Source organism: Diabrotica virgifera, chromosome 5 (assembly GCF_917563875.1).
Source record: "Diabrotica virgifera virgifera chromosome 5, PGI_DIABVI_V3a".
NCBI lineage: Eukaryota > Metazoa > Arthropoda > Insecta > Coleoptera > Chrysomelidae > Diabrotica > Diabrotica virgifera.
The window spans coordinates 202,796,172-202,822,393 of NC_065447.1; the positions used below are offsets into that span (position 1 = coordinate 202,796,172).

At 32.8% G+C, this 26,222-nt stretch overlaps 1 protein-coding gene across 1 annotated transcript in view; it reads left to right on the forward strand.

Annotated features, from left to right (window-relative positions):
* LOC114324194 (glutamate receptor ionotropic, kainate 2) overlaps positions 1-25,293 on the forward strand; it is a 96,521-nt gene extending 71,228 nt beyond the window's left edge. The window contains exons 13-15 of the mRNA XM_028271961.2: positions 12,394-12,543; positions 21,306-21,583; positions 24,385-25,293. Coding sequence (XP_028127762.2) covers positions 12,394-12,543; positions 21,306-21,583; positions 24,385-24,465 — 509 coding nt within the window. The 3' untranslated portion in view covers positions 24,466-25,293. The remainder of the gene's footprint in view (positions 1-12,393; positions 12,544-21,305; positions 21,584-24,384) is intronic.
* The last annotated feature ends 929 nt before the right edge of the window (positions 25,294-26,222 follow it).

Consider the following 26,222-nt stretch of genomic DNA (forward strand, 5'->3'; position numbering starts at 1 on the left):
TTATTGTTATTGTTTAAACAATTAACAAACAATTAGCGGCCAAATCTGCGAGTAGAACTTTTTACTTTGACATGTATATAAACTAACAAAAAAAGTTTTAAAAAAATATAAGCTTGTTTGAATTATTCCGAAACAATGCATGTTTTCGTTCTAATTGCGTCCCCTAAATATTTATTAGTTTTTTCGAGATTCGAAAAAAATGGACACCATGTCCGTGGTGATATTTTCAATATCGAACATTCGCTATCTTTGTCATACAACGCACTGAGTCGAATAGAATATGGTAACAAGACAGTGACAATTTTAAATATTTGTGTTGTAGTGTATTGGTATATATATTGGTATATAATATATTGGTAGTGTATTTGATAAATAATTGATTTAAGACGTGAACTTAATAAAAAGTTATTTATTGTTTATTATTTATGGAAGATCCCAGCAGAGCACACACCAGGATATATTCTGTGATCCAAGTATTTTGTTGTCAAACATGTTCAAAATTGTAAGCGTTCCAGAGTAACAATTATTAAAAAATCACTTTACAACTTTTTTTCTTTTCTGGATTGAGTATTAGTTTTTGTTCTACAGTATATAAATTATAACAATCACTAAATACATAGTGAAAAAATTATCAGTAGTAATTGCACAAGAGCTCTAAAATTCTATATTAATTTTAGAGATGGAGTGCAATTTGTTGCGATTATTTCATGAATAAAACTGTTCAAAACCAAAATTTTATTGTAATTTATTTATGTAAGTACAAATTAGTACTGTTAACTGTTAAACACACAGATGATATAAAATATTTTACGGTTGAAAGTCATCACTTTTATAATTTTTAAAACATTCATTGTCATTAATGTCACTGAATGTATTTTTTCGTAGCAACGAAGGGCATCTGACGTAATATACTTGACGACGGGATATTATCAAAAATTATCACCTTAATTTGCATTTCTGTAGCTTTCTATTGGTCAGAATCTCATATGAATGAAATAATCATATTAATTAACTGAATTAATAATTTAACCAAGTAACAGTTATCCAAGAACATTCAAAAGCCATATCTTTAAAGTTAATCATGACAATGTCAAGTAATGTTTACATATCCATACCAGTGATAATTTTACTACACGTAATTTGCCGTGTAAAGACAGAAAAATTAGGGATAGCCGTAAAATATTTGCGCCTTTACTCTTAACTTAATACGTCAAGTTATATTTTTGAAATCAGAAAGGCAATAAATTCATAACAAACCTTTTCCACAGATACGGTTCTATGAGGTATTGTCCAGATTTAATGGACAAATCAGAAACTAGGTACCTAGTATGTATTATTATTTTTACAAAAATGGCATAGCGTTAGCCTGAAAAAGGCATAAATTTCTAATAATTCTAGAAAATAAGAAATGTGTCTTGAAGAATATAATATGTTCATCAAACGTATTCGAAATCGAGGTTTCAAATGGACCAGGGTTAGATCGGAATTTAAAGAAAGTGTGTAGCCAGTAAAAACTTTACATTGGACCATTTAAAACTAAAATTGCGTGCATAGTAATCGGCCCACTTAAAAATTTGGTCATTTTTGATATCTCGAATTTCCTAGACCTGTTGTCCGATTTAATTGATTTTTTTAATATGTTATAGCCTTATCCTCTAACCATATCGCTGTAATAATATTGTTGCTAAACAGGTACATTTTTATTGTATAACGGGTGTATGAATCAAACTGTGTTTTTTTTTTTCTCAATGTTTGCATCACCCTGTGGAATATTCTAGCATTAATAAAACACTGAAATTAAAACCCAACTAAACCTCTGGTTTTTTTTTTGTAAATTCTCTTTTTTGAATCATTCGCTTACGTTGGATAATAAAAAAGTTGGGCACTTTAATAACTAGCCATGTTCTTCATTAATACAGGGTGTTTCTAAATAAGTGCGACAAACTTTAAGTTGTAATTCTGCATGAAAAAATAATGATAGTTTGCTTTATAATCGTTTGTCGCAAATGCTTCGTTTCCGAGATACGGGATGTTGAGCGATGTTTAACGCGATACGATATCTTTAACGCGAGCGTCAGAGAACGCTCGCGTTTAGTATACATTAGGTTTTTTCTAGCAAACAGTCAAACTAGTCAGAAACCGTCAGCAAACAGTTGGTCAGTGAGAGAACATAACAGTGGTGTGCGGTGACTTTTTCGAAAGGGGAAGCGATTCAATAAGGACATAAAAATATTTTCTTAATGGTCGAGGGTCGAGCCACTTCCCACCTGATAACACTCTGATGCGCAGGGGCTCTCTATCAGCAAAGTACTTATGTGAGACGTCCTGGGTACAAGGATCCACACACTAAATCCGTGACGCGTGAATGCGTGAGGCACTCTATTCCCGCTAATTCTAGTGACTAGTGACATATCGTTGATCTGTATTACTAGTTCGGACCTCGAGTCCTCGCGCCGATCTTGGTTTTCTAAAGAAGAATACTATTTAAAACAAAATTTATACTCCGAGGCATTTTCCACAACACACAACTTTCACTAAAATGACACTTATTTATACTCGAGTTCTATTCTCCTATCAACTTCTGATAATTGTTGAATGCAGTCTTTTTCAATGGATAATAGGGCTAACTTTGGAAAATATGTCTTCGCTTGTTGAATTTCTTTTAAACTCTTAATTTGAAACTTTTAATGCATTTAAATACTGCAAAACTTCGTTCAACTGATGCACTTGTGGCTGGGATAGTTAGTACTAATACACACAACTTGACCACTTCACACAGTGACTTGTTTAAACCAGTAGTTATAAATAAATCCCAGATTTCTGGGTATTTCTTTATCATTAATGTCAGTTGTTTCATAAATGACACTTAACTGAGAATGCAAAGCTGGGATATCAAAAAATTTTCATTATTTAATCGTAGTGAAATAAATTCCTCTGTGGGAAATTTTGATGAATTATAATTAGAAATATTAAGATTATATATAATCCTACAAATTTTAAATCGTTAAAATTTTAAAAGCTAGAATTCATTTGTTGTAGAATATTATCAAAAGGTCTCTTTGTTTCCTTTGTTTTCTCTGTCTCTCTGTCTCCGAAATTATCAATCTTCATTATTCTTCTTTCATGTTCAAACCCCATATGTTCAGTTTTATCACAAATATTTTTAAACTGCTCTCGTTTTTTTAATTATCGTATTAATAAAGTCACCAATTTGTCTTATACAAAATGCAATACCATTTGATTTCTGTAAAATGTCAAATAAAAGATCAGTAAAAGAAAAAATTTCTGCAAAAAATTTAAATCGAAATATTTTTTAAGCGAATGTATGTACCTAATACCTAAGCATCCCTTAGCAGCAGTAATAGTCGGAGCATCTCACTTTCGGGAAGGCGATAGGACGATCGCTTCCAGGGTACCAAAATTCGCGCGACTAGTGGGTGCGGTCATTGAACCCTGACCAATTTTTAAACGGGACAACTGCATGACAAGCGGTGATTTTGAGATGCGCTTTTTGTCAGGAGTGGACCGAATAGTTGAATTGTGTGCATATTGAGTTCGTTCGTACGCGATTAATTTTTAATATTTTTCAATGCCTATTGCCTAGGTAATATGTAGATTACTTGGATTAGGGAAAAATTTTTGATTATTAAATATTAATTAATAATATATTTTCTTATATCGAAGTATAAATAGGGAAGCGGTGCTTCCCCCGCTTCCATGGACTGCACGCCTCTGGAACATAATACAGTCACCAGTGCTATCCCCTCTACTCGCGTTGGTCCACTATTCGGTGATGGTTTCAAACAGTTTGAAACTGATGCTAGAACAAACCTATTATAACAACTTGAGCTATCTTTTGCTAAACCAGCATTTACCAGGATAGATCCGTAGACGTGGAATCGAATCGTGTCCTCCAAGGTCGGCAGAAATTTGTCCTAGGAATTTCTCAATCTAGAGCATGCTTTGCGCAAACATCGAAAACGTCACAAATCTCAAACATTGGATAATAATCGAGGTACTAATTTGCCAATGAAGATCTTGCGTTGCTTAAATGGAACAATTTTAACGCTTACTGTAAATACATAATTATTTTTTGCAAATTTTTCAGCTGACTTATGCTCACTCCTGTATTACTCTGGGCTAATTAGCAAAATTCATGGAAAAGTTATTTACCAGCAATTTTATTGCTGGAATCGAATTATAAGATCCTATATATTAATAATATAGGTACGCAAAGTCCGCAGATAGTGTGCTACTTTTTTTATAAACAAAATGGCGCCGACAAATCGTATTTTTTTTAATTATTGCTCTATAACTCCGAAGATTTTAACTTTACAACAAAAACATCCAAATAAAAATTCACCGCAATTAAATTCTGCATAGAGATATGTTTTTCAAGATTTGCTCCGACGAAAATTTTCCTCGGAAAATGCGGGTTTTCCTAACAAAAACTCTAATTTTCAAATAAAGTTTTAGGTAAGTAATTATTAATCAATAATTAAATAACTTAATGACATCAAAGCTTTCTTGGTATAGATTGTAATTCTAGAAGCCGGTGAAAATTAAACGAATATTTTAGCAACAATTCAGTTGTTAATTAACAATTTACGATCGCAATAATAACCAAAATAATCATAATACATTGATCAAACTTATAAAGATTATAAAGATGAGATGCTTATTTAATATTTTATTAACAAAATATAAATTTTTCTCTTTTTTGCATAATCTTTAAATTTTGAAATAAAAATGTTTATAATACGCTGGTCTAATTAGTAAAGTACAAAGAAAGGTTATTTACCAGCAATTTTATTGCTGGAATCGAATTATAAGATCCTATATATTGTTAATATAGGTATGCAAAGTCGGCAGATAGTGTGCTACTTTTTTTATAAACAAAATGGCGCCGACAAATCGTATTTTTTTTCCATTATTGTTCTATAGCTCCGAAGATTTTAACTTAACACCAAAAACACCAAAAACACTGAATAAAAATTCACCCCAATTTAATTCTACATAGAGGCATGTTTTTTCCGATTTGCTCCCACAAAAATTTTCCTTGAAAAATGTGGGTTTTCCCAACAAAATCTCGAATTTTCAAATAAATTTTTTGGGTCAGTAATTATTTATGAATAATTATATAGCTTGGTGAAATAAAAGCGTTCTTGGTATAGATTATAAAGTCAGAAGCCGGTGAAAATGAAATGAATATTTTAGCAACAATTCAATTGTTAATTAACAATTTACAGTCGCAATAACAACCAAAATAATAATGAGACATTGATCAAACTTAGAAAGATTATATAGGTGTGATGCATATTTAATATTTTGTCGACAAAATATAAATTTTTCATTTTTTTGCATAATCTTTAAATGTTTAAAAAAATTGTTATAAACAAATTAACATTTCTCAGAAATTGTTTATTATATTCTAATTTTAAAAGATACTTAAAATGCGTATTTCATAGGTCTTGAAAATGAATGCTTTAAAAAAAATTTTCAACCATTTGCAAAAAAGTTATGAAAGAGCAAAATAAATATACGATTTCTCCGTTGTTTAATATTTGTTTTAATTGTTTCAAAGCTTAAAAGTGGGACTTGTTTGTGAGACCTGTTTGTAAACACACGTTTTATAATTTACGGTCGATTTAAACAAATTACCGCTAAATAAAAGCCTTTTAATAGTTAAGTTTTACTAGTGCAGTGACATAAAATACCAAGAACAGCAACTGTGAGTAAATTTTTAATATTAACTGCATCCAGACGATTTTTGTTAGGCTGATTGAGGTTAGATATCAGATACACAAGACTGAAAAGTAATTAGCTAGTAAAAACTCGCCTAGCGAAATAAAGAATTTTTAACAACAAAAGGCAGGGTCGGCCTGGGAAAAATGTTTTGGACAATAATATTTAACAAAATAACTTAGCAAATTTGAATATTTTAAATAAAATGTCACAACCAACATTTACAAATCAATCTTCATCCACCAACACTCACCCAGATAATAATTTAAATAATATGAATACCTCCAACACATCTTATGCAAGCACTGTCTCAAAAAATATCTACAAGTATCCTAACAAAGACCAGGCACTTATCTTCGGCTCCATTCAGGGAGCAAAACTTCAAGATTATCTTCTCCAATTGGGACCTCTGGTAAAACCAATAAACATCATTTTCTGTAGCAGAATTTCACACAACAGAATATGTGTTTATCTAACCAATAAATCACTGGTTGATGAGTTTTTAACTAATCATGGTCAAATTGTTGTCAATAATGAAGTCATCACAGCAAGACGTCTAATTTCACCAGCAGACAGACCAGTATTATCGAATGTAAGCCCAACGATCCCACACGAAACTCTTGTAACCTTACTGGAAAATATTGGATTAAAATTAGTTTCTCCAATAAACTTTCTTAGAATAGGTGCATCAAATCCAGAATACCAACACATACTCAGCTTCAGAAGACAGGTGTATATCGCTCCTTCCCCAGATATTACCATACCCGAATTCTAAGAAATAACACATGATAATCTATCATATCATATCTTTTTAGCCCTAGACAGTCAACGCTGCTTCACCTGCAAATTATCGGGTCATGTTGCATCCCAATGCCCTTCGGGCAATATTAACCCACATTCCCAACAATCATCACAACCCACACATAATGTTCCAATATCTCAACCGAATGAAACATCTCCTAACGACTTAAATTCCCACTCAATAAATAATATTCTACCCGAAAGTTCCTCAGTAGTAGAAAATTGTGCAAAAGTCGCCAATACTGCTTTGATCACATCCAATCTGGTAACAAATCCAGATCACACTGCTCAATCTGAAAATATCCCAACCTCGGACAAAACTACTAAGTCAACAACTTCATCCGCAACAAAACGAACAGCTGAAGATATGACCCCAGCCACTCCAGAAGAACAAATGCCACCCAATACTTCTACCTTCTCTCTTCCCCAAACAGTCGTTCAGAAAAACAAAAAACCCAAATCTAATACATTAGAACAAGAAATAGAACTTACTGAATCTATTATAAACTATATCGACTCCCATTCTCCTCCCTTCATAATCAACAGCCATCAGCTTAAACAGCTCTTAGAAAATACATACGGATCGAGGGATGTTCTTAGCATTGCGGGAGACTTCACAGAAGATATTCCAAAACTAATAGATATGTTAGAAGAACTTCATCCTCACGCAAACACTAAGAAACTAAAAACTCGTGTCACAAGGCTAAAAAAGAAATTACTAAAGCAATCCCAAGATGTAAGTGATACCCAATCTGATATCTCAAATACATCTCAAGATACCCAATAAATACATTCGAGTCATTACTCCAGTGGAACTTAAATGGGTACTATACCCGTTTAAATATGCTACAGCATATCATAGCCCTCCATTCTCTGGACATATTGTGTCTACAAGAAACTCACTTCCGAGACTAAAATGTCCACAAAATGAGGGGATACAATGAATTCGTTAAAAACCGAAATGTACAAGTAGCGAGTGGCGGCGTAGCCATTTGCGTCTCAAAGAATCTACAAGCAACACAAATTAGAATAAATACAAACCTAGACGCGATAGCCGTAAAAATTAAAGCACAACTAAATTACACCATCTGCAACATATACATTCCTCCTGACCATTATTTAATTGAGGATGAACTGGAGTCTCTAGTTAATCAACTTCCAACTCCTTTAATTCTTCTAGGAGATTTTAATGCCCACAATTACTCCTGGGGTTCTCAAAAACAGACAGAAGGGGACGAATTCTATCAAACATATTCAACACCATGAACATAAGTTTACTGAATGATGGCAGCAATACTAGATTCAATATAGCTACTGGCAATTCTTCTTGCATTGATCTTTCATTATGTAGCCCAACTATTAGTCCTTACCTTGAATGGAGAGTTATGGATGACTTACTAGGCAGTGACCACTTTCCTATAAAATGAACGAATTCAACTATAAAAGACAAAATATCAAACGGAGATAGTATCCATCAGAAATGGAAAATAAAGAAAGCCGACTGGAGCTCTATCTCAAAAACCATTGAGAATAACATATACAAAATTAATGAGTGGAAGGACGCAAATACAGCAGTAACTCAACTTAACGAAATAATCATAAAAGCCGCTGAATTTTCAATAGGAAAAACAAAAGATATCAAGAAATTTAAACCTGTGCCTTGGTGGAATGACGAATGTGCCGAAGCAATACAAAACAGCAAATCTGCTCTAAATAGATGTAGGAGGGAGAAAACCGCAACAAGTATAATTGAATACAAAAAACATAGGGCAAAAGCAAGATATATTACCAACAAAAGTAAAAAAGAGTCATGGAAGAAGTTCGTAGGAAGCATAAACAGAAACACTACAATATCATCGGCATGGAGGAAGATACAAGGTATTTATGGAAACAAAACTTACCATGTCATTAAAGCATTAGAATATGACGGCAAACGAATAAACCAAACAAAAGAAATAGGTGAAGCGTTCGCAGACTATTATCATAAGCTTTCCATAAACAGAAATATAACTAATGATAACACTGCCCTCCCTACGGAATTCAAAGAGCTGGAAAACCTTAATTCTCTAAACAAGCCACTAACAAAAGAAGAAATGGAGGAATCTCTCTCATCACTAAAAGACAGTTCTTCTGCTCCCGATGACGTCCCTCCAGTTTTTCTAAAAAATCTCCCAGAAACGGCGAAACAAATCCTGCTTAATATCTTTAATCACATGTGGAATAATAGTGACTTCCCTTTAATCTGGAAGAAAGCAACAATCATCCCCATACTTAAATCTAACAAATCTTCACTCTTGCCTGAATCTTACAGGCCAATCTCCCTAACCTGCTCCATGAGTAAATTGCCAGAAAAAATAGTCAACAAGAGACTAATATGGTTTTTGGAAACTCACAAATTATTAATTCCCGAACAATCCGGATTTAGACCATCTAGAAGCACACTTGATAACATTATTGACCTAGAAAGTCATATTCACGAAGCATTTGCTACTAAAGATAAATGTCTAGCAATTTATTTTGACATTAATAAAGCCTTTGATTCTACATGCCATAAAATCATCCTAAATAAACTACATCACTGGGGATTGAAAGGCAATATAATAAATTTCATATGCAATTTTTTATCTCAAAGAGAATTCCAAGTCCGAATTTCTGGAACAGTATCATCAACCAAGAAACAATTAAACGGCACACCACAAGGATCAATTCTCAGCCCAACTTTATTTTTAATTGCTATGAATGATGTCTTAAAAGATTTAAAGAAACCAGTTGTAGCCAGACTTTACGCAGATGACATGATCGTGTTTATCAAGGGAAGATGTCTTAGCACCATGGCTCAAAGCCTTCAGCAATGCATAACATCCTTCGAACGTTGGTCTATAATGTCTGGGTACAATTTCTCCCCAAACAAAACAAATTGCATATTATTCTCAAAAAGAAACATACCAGAGCAGCATCGACCATCAATATTCCTATACAACCAGAAACTAAGCTATACTCCACACATAAATTTTCTGGGCATGATATTCGACGAACGTCTGTCGTGGAAAAATCATATTAAAACACTAACTCTTTCTTGTCAAAAGGGCTTAAATTTATTAAGATGCTTAGCAAACAAGTCTTGGGGATCTGATGGTCTAATGCTGCTAAAAATATACAGAAGCCTTATTCGATCGAAAATTGATTATGGATGTATTGCATACACATCTGCTCGCCCTTCAATATTAAAATGCTTAGATACTATACACAACACCGCAATAAGAATAATTCTAGGAGCTTACAGGACAACGCCTGTAGAAAGCCTATACTGCGAACTGGGCGAACCAGCTCTATATTTCAGACGACAAATTCTTAGTTTATCCTATGCCTCTAGAATAGCATCAATACCATCAATTCCTGCTCACAAAAACACGTTCTGTAATCGTTTCAAATCAACTTTTCAACATAGCACCTCTCCACCACCCTTTTATGTTAGAATTCACCGGTATATATCAACGTTAAATCTCCAAAATCTCCCCAGAACGTGGTTAATGAATGAACACAGCATTTCTCCATGGATTATCAGAACCCCACATGTAAACACCCAATTGACGAAATATAATAAATATGATACCATTCCACGTCTTATATATCGAAATTATAAACAAATAGTCGCAAAATATAAAAATTATACCCACTTATTCACTGATTCGTCTAAGTCTTCCCAAGGTGTAAGAACAGCAGTATACATAAACAATGAAACCAAATATTTATTTAAGCTTCCCAGCTCCTACAGCATCTTAAATGGTGAACTTTATGCCATATTACAAGCGTTGAAGCACATTTCCAATGCACAAACCAAACACTCCTTAATAATATCTGACTCACTCAATTCACTGAGACTCATACAACAAACCTTCACGAAAAATCCTATAGTCATATTAATCAAAGAAATATTACAGTCTGCATCAAACAGACTCAAAAATAGTTTTTCTATGGGTTCCCTCTCATTCTGGAATCGAGGGATATGAAAACGTTGATCGTTGGGCTTACACAGCTGCGCAATTACCAACATTGGCAGAACAATCAATTCCAGCCGCAGATACAAAACAATTACTAAAATCAATGACTCTCAATTTATGGAGTGAAAAATGGAAAACATCCACGAGCAAGTTAAGAGACGTTAAAGAAGATACTGGTCCATGGAATCCACATACAACCAACAGATCGAACCAAGTCATCTTATCTCGTCTTCTGTTAGGACACTGTAAACTTACTCATGAGCATCTCATTACCCATACCGAAGCACCAAAATGCAGAAGGTGTAATATACCAGTATCAGTAAAACATGTTCTAACAGAATGTGATGAATTTGCCGCTTACAATCAATCTATATCTGGTTATTCAAAAAATATGAAAGACATTCTTAACCTGCAAACCGACTGTAAACCTCTTTTTCAATTCCTTAATAAATGTAACCTAGCAAGTAAGATTTAATTGTACACAATTTCATACTTTCGTAAACTTATTAATTGTATTCTCGTTACCCCGCTGATGACCTTCGTGGTTAATGCGGTTATTTCTAAATAAAAAAAAAAAAAAAAGCTTAAAAGTGAGTCTATGGTACAATCTAATTACTCACAAAGAATGTCAAAAATTAGTGCAATGGTTATATTTTAATCAAAGATTAAAAATACTTTTTTTTGTAATTTTTAGCGCAAAAGTAGGCCTGATACAGAGTCGGAGCTAAAATGTTCACTCGAAGCGACTGACACGCGGCATGCATTTATTTATTAAAAGTGTACGTCGCGCGGCCGGTCGTCGCTCCGAGTGAAAATTTTAGCTACAGTACTGTATTAGTCGACTTTCGCGCGTGTAAATTACAACAAAATATATTTATAATCTTTAATTAAAATATAACCGTTAACCTTATAATTGATATTTTTTTGTAAATAATCAGCTTGTACTTTAAACTCACTTCTACGCTTTGAAAGAATTAAAAAAATTATAAACACCGTAGTAATCGTATGTTTACTTTGCTGTTTCATAACTTTTTTGCAAATGGTTGCAAGAAAGTTTTAAAGCATTCATTTTCAAGATATTTGAAATGCGCATTTTAGCTATTTTTTTAAATTATAATATAATAAAAACTTTCTGAGAAACGTTAATTTGTTTAAAACTAATTTTTAAATATTTAATGATTATGCAAAAAAATTAAAAAAAATAATATTTTGTCGACAAAATGTTAAATAGGCATCTTCTCATCTTTATAAGATTTCAAAGTTTGATCAGTGTATCATAATTATTTTGGTTATTACTGCGACCGTAAATTATGAATTAACAATTGAATTGTTGCTAAGATCTTCGTTTAATTTTCACCACCTTCTGGAACTATAATCTAAACCAAGGAGGCTTGGTCAAGAAGGACAAGAAGTCACCAAATTATTTAAAAATTGGTAGATAATTACCTATCTAAAACTTTATTTGAAAATTAAAGATTTTGTTGGGAAAACCCGCATTTTCTGAGGAAAATTTTCGTCGGAGCAGATCGAGAAAAACACGTCTCTATGCAGAATTTAATCACGGTGAATTTTTATTTGGGTGTTTTTGTTGTAAAGTTAAAATCTTCGGAGTTATAGAGCAATAATTGAAAAAAACACGATTTTCGGGCGCCATTTTGTTTATAAAAAAAGTAGCACACTATCTGAGGACTTTGCATACCTATATTATTAATATATAGGATCTTATAATTCGATTCCAGCAATAAAATTGCTGGTAAATAACTTTTCCCAAAAATGGCCTATTCTCCGATAATCAGCCCAGACTATATATAACTAAGTGGAAACTTTTAAAAAGTATTTTTTGCAGGTATGGAAAGGGTACTAGAATCTGAAAATGGTCTATATGCATTTTTGATGGAGTCGACTCAAATTGAATATCAAATACAAAGACACTGTGAACTACGACAAGTTGGAGGATGGCTAGATAATAGAGCATTTGGAATTGCCATGCCAACAGGTGTGTCCTTTTATTACAATTATTTTGATGGAAATTATGTTATTATCATCATTATCACACCGCGCTAGAATTTTATTAGAAATAAGAAATTAATAAATAGAATAAATAGAAATTAACTAGGTATTGGCTAACCGTACAACTTTTTTCCAATTAACTAGGTATTTTATCAATCTCTAGTCAAATAAGGTGTTTAGTTTTTTTTTTGATATATGACCGAACGTTCCATTGTGTATATTGTAGGCCTGGATCCCGCATACCAAAAAATGTTGATTAATAGCAAGCTGAAAATTTGTAAATAGCTTAACGGTGTCCAGTCGGACAAACTTTGATGAAGGGAAACACTGGAACAGGGGAAGTTTTAATCGTGGAACAGGTTAAAAATTTGGAACGTCACACTACGAAAACGTCCCATGTATCTTGTCGGACGGAACTTCAAATTGATTTGTTGCCCTTTCATTAAACTCAAATGCAAAAATCAGACTACTATTTATCACTCATTAAATCTCAAATTAACTCTAAATTTCTGCTATTTGCTGATGATTTAAAAACCGATAGAATTATCGTATCTGTCTCAGATTGTGAAAAACTTCAAAATGATATTAACAAAATCATGGCATGGTGCAATTGGAACCAAATGAGCATTAATGTTGGAAAATGTCACTTTATTAGTTTCTGTAGAAGAATTAACAACCTCTTTTATAATTACAAATTAGCTGAAGAACCACTGAACCATGTATCAACTGTAAGAGATCTAGGTGTTCAATTAGATTCCAAACTAAATTTTTGCGCTCATTTTGATTATGTGAATAACCAGGCATTTAAAATTTTAGGCTTCATTATTAGAACTTCTAGATATTTGCATAACATTAATTCCATCAGACTGATTTATTTTTCCCTAGTTAGATCTGTTCTTGAGTATTGCTCAGTTGTTTGGTCACCCACCTATGAAGTCCATATAGCCAAGCTTGAAAAAGTCCAAAATAAATTCATTAGGTACTTAAGTTTTAAATTACACAAACCTTTAAGTGACCATTCGTACTCAGAAATTAGAAATAAATTAAACCTTCCTAGGCTATCTTCCAGACGGATGTATGCTAATGTTTTGTTTCTTCATAAACTACTGAATTCAAAAATTAATTGCAATGATCTACTGTCTCTAACTGACTTTAATGTTCCCTCTAGAGTTACTAGAACATCCCAAAATTTTGCAATTAAATTTCATCGCTGCAACTTTGGTAGGCATTCTCCGCTGAGTAGAATCATTCTAAATGGAAATAGAATAGACCTTGATTTGTTGCTCTGCGCTTCGGAAACTGTTTGTAGACAGTGTTTAGAAAAAATTTGTAATCTTATGTGATTTATATTTGTTATTTACTTTGTATTATTTTAATATTTGTTTTTTCTATATAGCTGCATCGCCAATTTTTGTCATACATATTCTCTATATTTATTGTATCACTAGATAATTATAATATTTTGTGTATATATTAAATTAGGTGGTATCCCGTTAATAAATAAATAAATAAATAAATTTGTTGCTGTGCGCTTCGGAAAATGTTTGTAGACAGTGTTTAAAAAAAATTTGTAATCTTATGTGATTTATATTTGTTATTTACTTTGTATTATTTTAATATTTGTTATTTCTATATAGCGGCAACGCCAATTTTTGTCATACATATTTACTATATCTTTATATTTATTGTATCACTAGATAATTATAATATTTTGTGTATATATTAAATTGAGTGGTATCCCGTTAATAAATAATAAATAAAAATCACCAAGATAATTCCTGTCATTTAACATGTTCTACGTGTCGGACCAAGTTGGTGATAAATACCAGTCTAATTTTTGCATGAGTTTAATGAATGGGTAACAAATGAAATGGAAGTTCTGTCCGACAAAATACATGTGACGTCTTCGTAGTCTGATATTTAAATTTTTTAACCTCTTCCACAATTAAAACTTCCCCTGTTCCAGTGTTCCCGTACATCAAAGTTTGTCCGACTAGATACCTTTAAGCTATTAACAAATCTTCAGCTTGCTATTAATCAACTTTTTATTGGTACGCGGGATCCAGGCCTAAGGGTACGAACATGCCCAAGATACATGGATATGCGCGGTGTAGGTCGCGATGGCGGTCGCTACATGGATGTCAAAACAAACCTTCATTTTCTTATGAGATCGCATATACCAAGGATATGTCACCCGTTCACCCTCGCTACCTATTATCGCGGTTTACAGCGATGTCGATGAAAAAAAAAATAGTTTGTTTTACATCGCGATCGAGCTGCTGATCGCGTGGTAATTTAAAGTTTATTGGTGGCTTTTAAACCACGTGACATTCGCCGGAGATACGGCTGGTGTATTTATTCATTTCTTGTTGTAATCAGTTGCGACAAGTTTTGGTTATACGCCAGTCAATGGGAGAAAGAATAGGATATTACCTCCGAATTCTATCCTACTGCATGGATTTTAATGAAATTTTGGGACTAGCCTCTACTTATCTCCTAGCTCAAAGTCTACCCTATGCCGATGTGTGCTTTTATCTTGGGGGTGGTTCCCACCCCTTCTTAGGAGTGGAAAATTTTTTGGTTAAAATTACCACGGAATTCGCTAGAGAACCCAATTCTAAGCAAAAACTGTTCTATAACTTTTTTTGAAAACTCAATATTTTTGAGATATTCGTGGTTGAAAATTGGCCATTTTTATTGAAACATAATATCTTTTCGAACGGTTTTTTGCGAATACCTTAAAATCAATGCATCTAACTAAAAAAAAAACTATATTAAACATTTTTGTAGGTTATAAAAACAAAGAGACACTTGCCTCTACAAATCTTCTAGTTATACTACAAAAAGAGATATGGTAGGTGAAAATAGTTTGTTTTTTAGTACTTTCTCAAATTGGTGTACTCAACTTGAAATAACAGAGAAACGGTCGCTTTTAGGTGTATAATGCTACTAATACTTTTTGTAGTGCTGGAAAGGACCTTTAAAATGAGCTATATTAAAGGTCCATTACATTAAAACTAATCGAGATATGCTGCAAATAAAATTGATAACTAATGTATTTTAAGAAAAAATGAGAAGTAATTTTAACCCCCATCCACCGAAATGTAAATGCATCGTTTTCCTTCCACAATACCCATTATTATAGTGTTATTTCTATGTTCAAAAAGATGGACGGGTTTAACATGAATAGTTTTTGAAAAAAAAAGATCAAGTTATAGAGAGCAACTTGAAAATGATAAGAGATACAGTAATGAAAAATAAAAAGGAAATTTTTATCTGAAAAAGCTTTACATTTTTGTGTGGTATCTTTTTTTCGTATCTCTTATCTTTTTCGAGTTACATGGAAGAAAAGAAAGATTTTTAAGAAAATTTAAAAATGCGCTCTATAATCTGATCTTATTTTTTTCAAAAATCATTCATTTAATCCAGTCCAACTTTTTGAACATGGAAATAACACTATAATAAAAAGTATTGTGGAAGAAAACGATGCGTTTACATTTTGGTGGATGGGGGTTAAAATTACTTCTCATGTTTTCTTAAAATACATTAGTTATCAATTTTGTTTGCAGCATATCGCGCTTAGTTTTAATGTAATGGACCTTTAACATAGCTCATTTTAAATGTATTTTCAAGCACTACAAAAGTTATTAGTATCATTATACAACTAAAATCGACAGTTTCTCTGTTATTTCAAGTTGAATACACCGATTTGAGTATGCAGCAAAAAAACAAACTCTTCTTACCTACCATATCCCCCTTTGTATTTTAACTAGAAGATTTATGAAGGAACGAATCTCTTTGTTTTTTTATAACCTACAGAAATATTTTATATAGTTTTTCTTTTAGATGCATAGTGTTTCAGGTATTCGCAAAAATCGAATATATAATGGGGGTGAGAACCACCCCCATTATAAAAGCGCACATCGGCATAGGGTAGACTTTGTTTCTTGAGCTATTCCCTACTTACAGTGAAAATATCAAGTAAATAGATGTAGTAGGATGAAATTTGGAGCCAAATATCCTCATTGACTGCCCTATTATATGGAAACCGCAAGAACACTGAAAGGAAGGTATATTCCGTATGTTCTACCGGTCATCGATGTAAACCTCGACCGCGATCGCGACCTATACCGCGCTCATCCATGTATGTTCGGCATGTTCGTACCCTAATATGTCTACTCATCGCATTCTGTGATATCTTCTTCTTCTTGACTGGCTTTACAACTCGGGGTGAGTCTTCGCCGCATCCACTATGGCCCTCCATCGTCTGCGATCTTGCGCTTCGATTTGCCATTGTTGTACCCCAATCCTAGATAGATCGGTTTCAACATCATCCTTCCATCTTTTTCTGGGACGGCCCACTGATCTTCTACCGTCTGGTCTCTCGAAGAGCACTGTCTTTAGCACTCTGTCTTCCTCTGATCTTACTACATGACCTGCCCATCTTATCCGATTAGCTTTTATATGTCTGACGATGTTTTCAGTACCATATAGAGTCACCAATTCAGCATTGCGGCGCCTTCTCCACTCTCCTGTCAATTCATCTCTTTGAGGACCAAATATCATTCTGAGGACTTTCCTTTCAAATATCAGCAATTTATTTATTTCTCGCTGTTGTAGAGTCCATCTGTCACTCCCATATGTAACAACTGGGCGAATAATTGACATGTAAAGTCTTAATTTAGATTGTTTTTTCAGCAGCTTAAATCTTAATAATGATGATAGGGACTATAATGCTCTATTTCCCGCAGCTGTTCTTGCTGAGACCTCTTTTTCTATGTGATTGTCCTCTATGATTACTGCTCCCAGATATTTAAACTCTTTTACTACTTCAAAGTTGTGGTCATTAATAGTTACGTTCTGCCTAACTCTTGCTCTTGGATTTTTGGTCACCAGCATATATTTCGTCTTCTCTTCATTTATTCGAAGGCCCAGGTTACCTGTTTCCTCCTCGAGCTGTGAAAACACCTCTCTTACGTCTCTTGTAGAATGAGCGACTGCATCTAGATCATCGGCAAAGGCCAACAATAGTTTTGATCCTCGATTTGCGAATCCCCCTGTTAGTTCAGACGATATTTTACTTATTGCGTATTCTAAAGCCAAATTGAATAGCAATGGTGATAGAGGGTCTCCTTGTCTAAGCCCTGATGTTATACTAAATGGCATCGATGTTCTGTTTCCTATCTTTACCTGTACATATGAGTCTGTCACGCACATTTGAGTGAGCTGCATTAATTTTCTTGGTATTCCCATTTCTAGCATTGCTAGCCATAGTCTGCTTCTTTTTATCGAGTCATATGCTTGCTGGAAATCTACGAAGATTTGGTGTACATCTCGGTTGAATTCCCAGTTTTTCTAATATTTGTCGGATGGTAAATATTTGATCTATTGTTGACCTTCCACTTCGAAAGCCGCATTGGTAGTCGCCTAGAATATCTTCCGAATACGGAGTGAGTCTCTTTAGTAAGATAATTGATAGAATCTTATACGCTCTACTAATAAGCGATATGCCTCTGTAGTTTCGGAATTGCTCTTTATTTCCCTTCTTATGTATGGGTATTATAACGCTTCCATTCCATTCTGTAGGCATTTTCTGCTGTTGCCATACTCTGAGAATAATGTCATACAATTTTTGATGTATAACGTTTCCTCCTTTTTTATCAATTCTCCATTTATACCATCATTTCCTGGTGCTTTGTGATCTTTAAGAGATGCTATTGCATTCTTTACTTCTTGGAGTGTTGGTGGTGGTATTTCCACATCTGTAGAATGAAATGTAGTCTCCGATTCCTCCATCTCACTTTAATCAATATTTAGTAAATTCCGAAAGTATTCCTTCCATCGTTCTATGATTTCTGTTTCCATCATTATCAGTTCACCTGCTTCATTTCTCATAGCTTGTGTTACCCCAACATTTCCACCTTGTCTGACTGTCTTCACTTCCCTAAAGAATTTTCTTATTTGATTCCTCTCGCCACTTATTTCCATTACTCATATTTGCTGTTCTATGTAGCTTCTCTTTTTAGTTCTGAGTAGTTGCCTTGTCTGTGCCCTCGTTCTGCGAAAATCTGCTTTGTTCTCATCTGTAGGGTTTTGTAGCATTTTCATTCTTTTTTGAGTTTTTGTTTCCAGCATTTCTTCGCATTGTTTGTCAAACCATTTCTGTTTTGGGCGAGTCCTCTTTTTCCCAATGGTTTCTTTCGCTGCTTGTTCTATCACTGATGCCACTCGCTGCCATGCATCTCCTAGGTCTACATTTTGGTCTTCCTCTCCCAGCAATTGAAATCTGTTGCTTATGGCTACTTGGTACTCCAGTTCTTTATTTGGTGTTTGAAGAGCTTCTATGTCCCATCTTTCTCTTTGTTCTTGTTGCTCCATCTTCTGTACTGATATTCGTGTTCTCAACTTTGATTTTACAAAAAAATGATCACTATCGCTGTCAGCTCCTCTCATACTTCGTGTATTAATAATGCTACTAGAGTGTCTTGCATCAATTCTGTGATATCAAATTTGTCTTTTTGTGGTAGTCTAATCCCAATCTCTAGGACAAGAGATTCACTTGCCCTAGAGATCACAGGCCGGAATAATCAGACAATTGATTTACAAAAAAGGGTAGGTCTCACATGGACTGCCTTTGATAGATTGAACATTTTTTAGTCTAGTATTCCAGTTTGTTACAAAAGGAAGGTTTTTAACCAATGTGTTTTACTGATTCTAACATATGATATAGAAACGCTAACTCTGACATAAAAGGAACGATAAATAAAATACGAGTTACACAACACGCTATGGAAAGATCAATGTTAAGTAGGTATTACCACTAGAGATAAAGGACCAAACCTAGCAATAAGAAGAAGAACAGGAGTCGCAGATGCAGTTGAAAGAATAGCCACGGGTAAATGGGCTTCGGCTGGACATGCTGCCACATTGACGGATGATAGATGGAACAGAAAGATTTTGGAATAGCGACTTCTTGGTGAATTACCGACTAAATAGACGGATGATATAAAGCATATCACCACAAATTTGATGCAAGAAGATCAAGATAAAAATAGATGGAAAATTTTACGGGAGGTCTGCGTTCAGCAGTGCTCTCCCTAAATTATACGTATATTTTATGTCCCTAATTTGGCTAATTATGTCATAAATTTCTGGTATATTCTAACTAAACAATAAATTTTCATATGCATATTGACAAACAATTGTCTATATTATATAAATTTATATAATGTATAATAACGAGCGATCCAAAATTATTGGGATCATAGCTAGCCGTGCAAAAAAAATATCCCCAAAACTCTTCACCTTAGCTCTGGAAGACGTCTTTAAAGAACTGGAATGGAAAGACATGGGTATCAACATAAACGGGAAGAATCTCAATCACCTCAGATATTGCGACGATGTTGCCCTTATTACAACTAACCAAAAAGAACTAGCCACAATGTTGACTCAACTAGCATACGTATCAGAAAAGATAGGATTAAAAATGAACATGAGTAAAACAAAAATCATGACAAATACAAATGACAGAATAAATATTACTATAAATAATGCCAATATTGAGGTTGTTGACGAATATAAATATATACCTGGCTCAAATAATCAAAGCAAATAAAGAGAACCAAACAATTGTAGTACAGAGAAGAATCCGATTGGCATGGGCAGCGTTTGGAAAGTTAAGATGGATACTAAAACGCTAAAAGATATAACAGTAACTAAAAACCCGTGTATTTGACCAGTGCATCCTTTCTGTTCTGACGTATGGCTCAGAAACATGGACATTAACAAAGGCCAACATAAACAAAATAGAAATAACTCAGCGAAAAATGGAAAGATCCATGTTGGGAATAAAACTAAAAGACAGAAAATCAAACAAATGGATAAGAGAGAAAACAAAAGTAAAAAATGTAACTGAACATATAACAGGGTTAAAATGGAGATTTGCGGGCCACAATGCGAGACAGGAAGATAAAAGACGGAATGCTGAAATACAAAACTGGAGACCGTGGACAGGAAGAAGAGGAAGAGGAAGAAGACCTCAGATGCGATATAAGGACGATATTGTTAAAGCTGCAGGAACTAACTGGAAAAGTGCAGCCAAGGACAGACGGAAATGGAAAGATTTGGGGAAGGCCTATGTCCAAAGTTGGATAGAAATGGGCTAAAGAAGAATAATAACGAGTGATCCACAATTATTGGGATCAAAGCTAGCCGTGTAAAAAATTACGTATGTCTTGTTTTAATCTGACTTTATATCGTTGGTTTATCAATTAATTTTGATTAACATTATAGAACATAAAAAATCAGCCAAAACCTTTAACACAGAACTTTAATCAAAACTAAAAAGAGTTAACAAAATTATAAGTAACAATAATAAATAAAATCAAACAAGATGCTGTATAATATGTCCACCACAAATATCTCTACATAACCTAACTTTTCTTGTTAAGTTGACGTACACTGCAAAGTTGACGTAAACTGTAAAGTATATCTGAATTAAGAATAGACATGCACCGTATAGTCGTTCATGTATGTCTGTCGTTCAGAGGTGACAATAATTTTGGATCACACGTTAATATTGAAGAATGAAGTATTGGTGAAGAATTGTCTAACCAATTTAAAACATAAATTTTATTATCCATAACCAACCTTAAACAGAGATCTTACAACATCCAAGCATACTTTCATTTATTCATATTAATAATAATAATTGTGTAATCTAGTTATTTATAAGGGTTTTGTTTGTAGATGCTAATTATAGAGGTGCAATAAATAGAGCCATTTTAAAACTACAGGAAGATGGATCACTCAACGATTTAAAACTGAAATGGTGGGTGGAAAAGAATGAAAATGAGGAAGATGAAACGGAGCCTTGTCAATCAGAAGATCCTGTCTCGACTGAAGAGTTATCGATAGAAAATGTTAGAGGACTGTTCATAATTTTAGGTATTGGAATAGGCATTGCATTCGCAGTTGCACTGTTCGAATTTTTGTGGAATTTAAGGCACATTGCTGAGGAACAAAATGTAAGTATACGTTATTATCCTTTTTATTTTTTCTTAAGTAAATATCTCATTTACTGACAGGTCTCCATTAAATTTTTATATTATTGCAGCCTTTATTAACCAAAATATTGGGTATAACTACCTCTTTTTAATTATTATTATAATACCAAAGACCACCATATTGCTGTTGTATATATATATCATTTGGATACGTAAATAATATTCAGAATAATAGTGTGTTCATATAAGGAAATCTATTACTTGATGGGTTGGAGGATTGGACATTAAAGAAAGATATTTCGGACAGAGTTCTTCGAGTCATGGGCCTACAGAAGGATATTAAGAATAAGTTGGTTGAATAGAGTCACGAATGTCGAGGTGTTGAGAAGAATGGGAAAAGAAAGACAGGTTTTAATTTTACAATTGAAGTTAGAAAACTGCAATATCTAGGACATGTCATGAGGGCGAACATTACAACTTGTGGAAGTTAATAATACAAGTAAGAATACAGGCTAGAAGTAGTCGTCGAAAAAGATGCATCTCCTGGTTAAACAATTTGAGAGCTTGGCTTAACTTCACTTCTGCTAATCTCTTTAGAGCAGCGGTATTGAAAGTGCAAATTGCCATGATGGTTGCCTTCCTTCTTGGAGGACATGAAAAAGTAGAAAGAAATCTAGATATGAATCAGGATGTCTATACGTAATTCATTGATTTTGAAAAGACTTTCTACGTAATAACACAAGTATATAATATAAATCAGAAAGTTAAAATAAGAATTAAAAATCAAGTTGCAGAAGAGATAAGTTATATTCTTAAGGGGTTAAAACAGGGGTATATATATATATTGTTACCGCTACTATTTAACATATACAGTGAGGCTATCTTCAACGCGACTAGAAGATTGTAAAGATAACATGATTACAAATTAAATAAGGTATATACAGACCTTTAACTTTGCAGATCTTAGCAGATGTATACGACTGACTGCTTGTAAATAAATGTGTTTCGACGGCTCCGTCTCGTCCATTCTCTCTTAGTGGCCTAGCCACCGCAGCCTGTTTATTTTGATAAGCCTTCCATTAGGTACTAGGTTCGCTATAAAGGCGGTAAAGCTCAAAATTATAGCAGCTACGTATATTTTTAATTACAATTTTAGATTATCCTCATAAATTATAGTTGTTAATATAAATATTTAGTGGTATTCAACTATTTCTTTTTTTATCTTATACAGTATGTCCCTGTAAGTTGGAACCATATGGAAAACTTTTTTATTGTTAATTTTACGAAAAAAAGTTATTCTTCATAAAAAGCTTTGCATGGTCTAGAACCTAAGATTCACCCATCAGATATCAAATTTTATGAATATTATTAGAGGTATGTGAAAAAATATGAATTTTGCTTAAGATTAAAGTAGCTTTATTTTTCACAATATTGAAAATTGTTATTAAGAAAAGTTGTTTGGAATTAAGAACTATATTCTAATATGCCATTACGTCCTTCTAATTAATAAAAAAATTCTTAAATTATGGATAAACAATATTATTTTCAGTTGTTTCAATTAGGATAACTCTTTATTTATTAATTTTACAAAAAAAGTTACTCCTTATAGAATAGTCTGGATGGTCTAAAACCTAAAACACAACCATCTTATACCAAATTTTATCAATTTTATACGAGGTATGTCAAAAAATATGAGTTTCGGTTAAGATTAAATAGAAAACCTTTATTTTTCACAATATCAAAAATTGTGGTTATAAAAAATTGTTTAGAATTAAAACGTTGTTCCAATATGTAAATACATACTTCTAATTGAAATATTCTTAACTATAAAGGTACTCTACTCTTGACCGAAATTCATCTTTTTTGACATACCTCGTATAAAATTTAATATAAGATGGTTGTATTTTAGGTTTTAGACCATGCAGAATTTTTTATGAAGAATCTTTTTTTTAATTAATAATAAAAGAGTTATCATAATTGAAACAACTGAAAATAATGTTATTATGATGTTATCCATAATTTAAAAAAAAAATCAATTTTTTTTTCAATTAGAAGGATATATGTAGTTCTTAATTCCAAACAACTCTTAATAATAACAATTTTCAATATTGTGAAAAATAATGCTACTTTACTCTTGAGCGAAATTCATATTTTTGACATACCTACCTCGTATAATATTCATAAAATTTGATATCTGATGGTTGAATCTTAGGTTAATTAGAATTAAAACGTTGTTCCAATATGTAAATACATACTTCTAATTGAAATATTCTTAACTATAAAGGTACTCTACTCTTGACCGAAATTCATCTTTTTTGACATAACGTATAAAATTTAATATAAGATGGTTGTATTTTAGGTTTTAGACCATGCAGAATTTTTTATGAAGAATCTTTTTTTTAATTAATAATAAAAGAGTTATCATAATTGAAACAACTGAAAATAATGTTATTATGATATGTTATCCATAATTTAAAAAAAAATCAATTTTTTTTCAATTAGAAGGATATATGTAGTTCTTAATTCCAAACAACTCTTAATAATAACAATTTTCAATATTGTGAAAAATAATGCTACTTTACTCTTGAGCGAAATTCATATTTTTGACATACCTACCTCGTATAATATTCATAAAATTTGATATCTGATGGTTGAATCTTAGGTTTTAGACCGTGCAGAGCTTTTGATGAAGAATAACTTTTTTTCGTAAAATTAATATGTAATAAACAAGTTTTCCATATGGTTCCAACTTACAGGGACATACTGTATTATAACATAGTGTCATACTTAGTATTGACTTTGTTTTTTTTTTATATGTTTAGATAGCTTATTGTGACGCACTATCAGACGAACTTAAATTTGCCAGTTATGTTTGGACGAATAGGAGGAAGACAACGTCGTAATAGAAAATTATATTTTTGTCTGTAGATCTATAACAACTAAAATATCAAATCTTACCGTTATTTGTAATATGATGGTTAAAATTTTTAACTTGATGATTATAACTCTTGTGATTCTGTTGAAATAAATTAATTTAATACACTGACTATAAAAAAATCGAGATTATAGATAATTGTCAAAACTTAAATTAGTTATGCTTAATCAGTGATGCTAATCAAAAAGTAAAGAAAGCTCTAATAGGGCTTTTCATTCACAGTCATTTGTTTCGAGCTTCTGTCATGTGTCACATAATATTAATATATCTACGTCATACGTTATTGGTATTGGCAATGATACAAACCAAAGACGTATGACGTAGATATATTAATATAATGTGACACATGACAGAAGCTCGAAACAAATGGCAATCGATGAAAAGCCCTATGGCTTGCACATGTCAATTCTATTCTATACTAAAATCACAATAAAGATGTACTAGAAATAAACAAACCAAGACACGTTGAATATTACGAGGAGCACTCCCGAATCATGATTTACAATCTTTAAGCTCTGTAAATCATGATTTTGGAATGCTCCTTGTAACATTCAACGTGGTTTGGTTTGTTTATTTTGAGTACAGTTTTATTGTGTTACGCTAATTCTTTCAGTATATAGTAATCATAATTCTGTCTTTGGTAGCACAAAACATATTTTGTAAACATTTTTTCTTACATAATTAATTGATTTATTTTATAGTCAGTTTAATAGCTTTTGTTGATTATTGTTTTTTTGTGTTTTGTAGATGTTAATATCAAAAATAATAAACATACGAAATATTTTACCAATGTTAATACCTATATTTTATTCCTATTATTAAACAAAGATATTTCTTATGAGAATATATCCCAAAAATGATGCTTCAGTATACGTATTATTTTTATTATATATTTTCTCACTACATCCTAAATACCAAACCTGACAAAGCTTAAATCGTCGGATTTGAAGTTTTCGCAGGGGCTATTATGTGACTTTTTTGACTAAGAGTATAATATAGAAGAGCTTAGAAAAGCGCGAAATGCGGTAGCAATCACTATTTATTACTTTCAAAAATACACTTCCCAACCAGAAGACAAGGAGAAAGAAACACATGTAGGCATAAACAAGACAGAAAAACTAAACGAAGCTAAACGAAGATACGTACATAAAAACCTAGATGAAGAAAGTACCCAAGACTTTTTTAAAAATAGAAGCAGCCACAAATTCACTCTACCCCTGGTAGAGAAAGGATTAACAACTAACTCATTAGAGAAATACTAGGAATCGAACGAACAATCACAGATGACTTATTGACAAAACTACTTATCTGGTTCTGACATTTATGAATGAATAACGAATACCAAAGGAAATACTAAAGTGGCAGCCAGAAAGAAAGAGAAAACGAGGAAGACCGAGAACAAGTTGGAGAGAAGGAATAGACAATGAGGTGAGAGAAAGAAACATAGAAGAGGACCTATGGAAAAACTGGACGAAGTGGAGATCTGAAAACGGCCACGGCGGAAGACGTTATATGCCGACATGTAGTACCCTAATAATACAAAACATTCCAGGAATGTTCCTAGAAGGTACACACAGGACATTGAAAACATTCCTGGAATGTCCCCAAAATCACACGAACGTCCCTGGAAAGTCCCAGGAAAGTGCTGTGTCAGCATTTTAAACATTCCTTGAATGTCTTGTTGGAACATTCCATGAATGTCTACGAATGTTCTTTGAACATTCA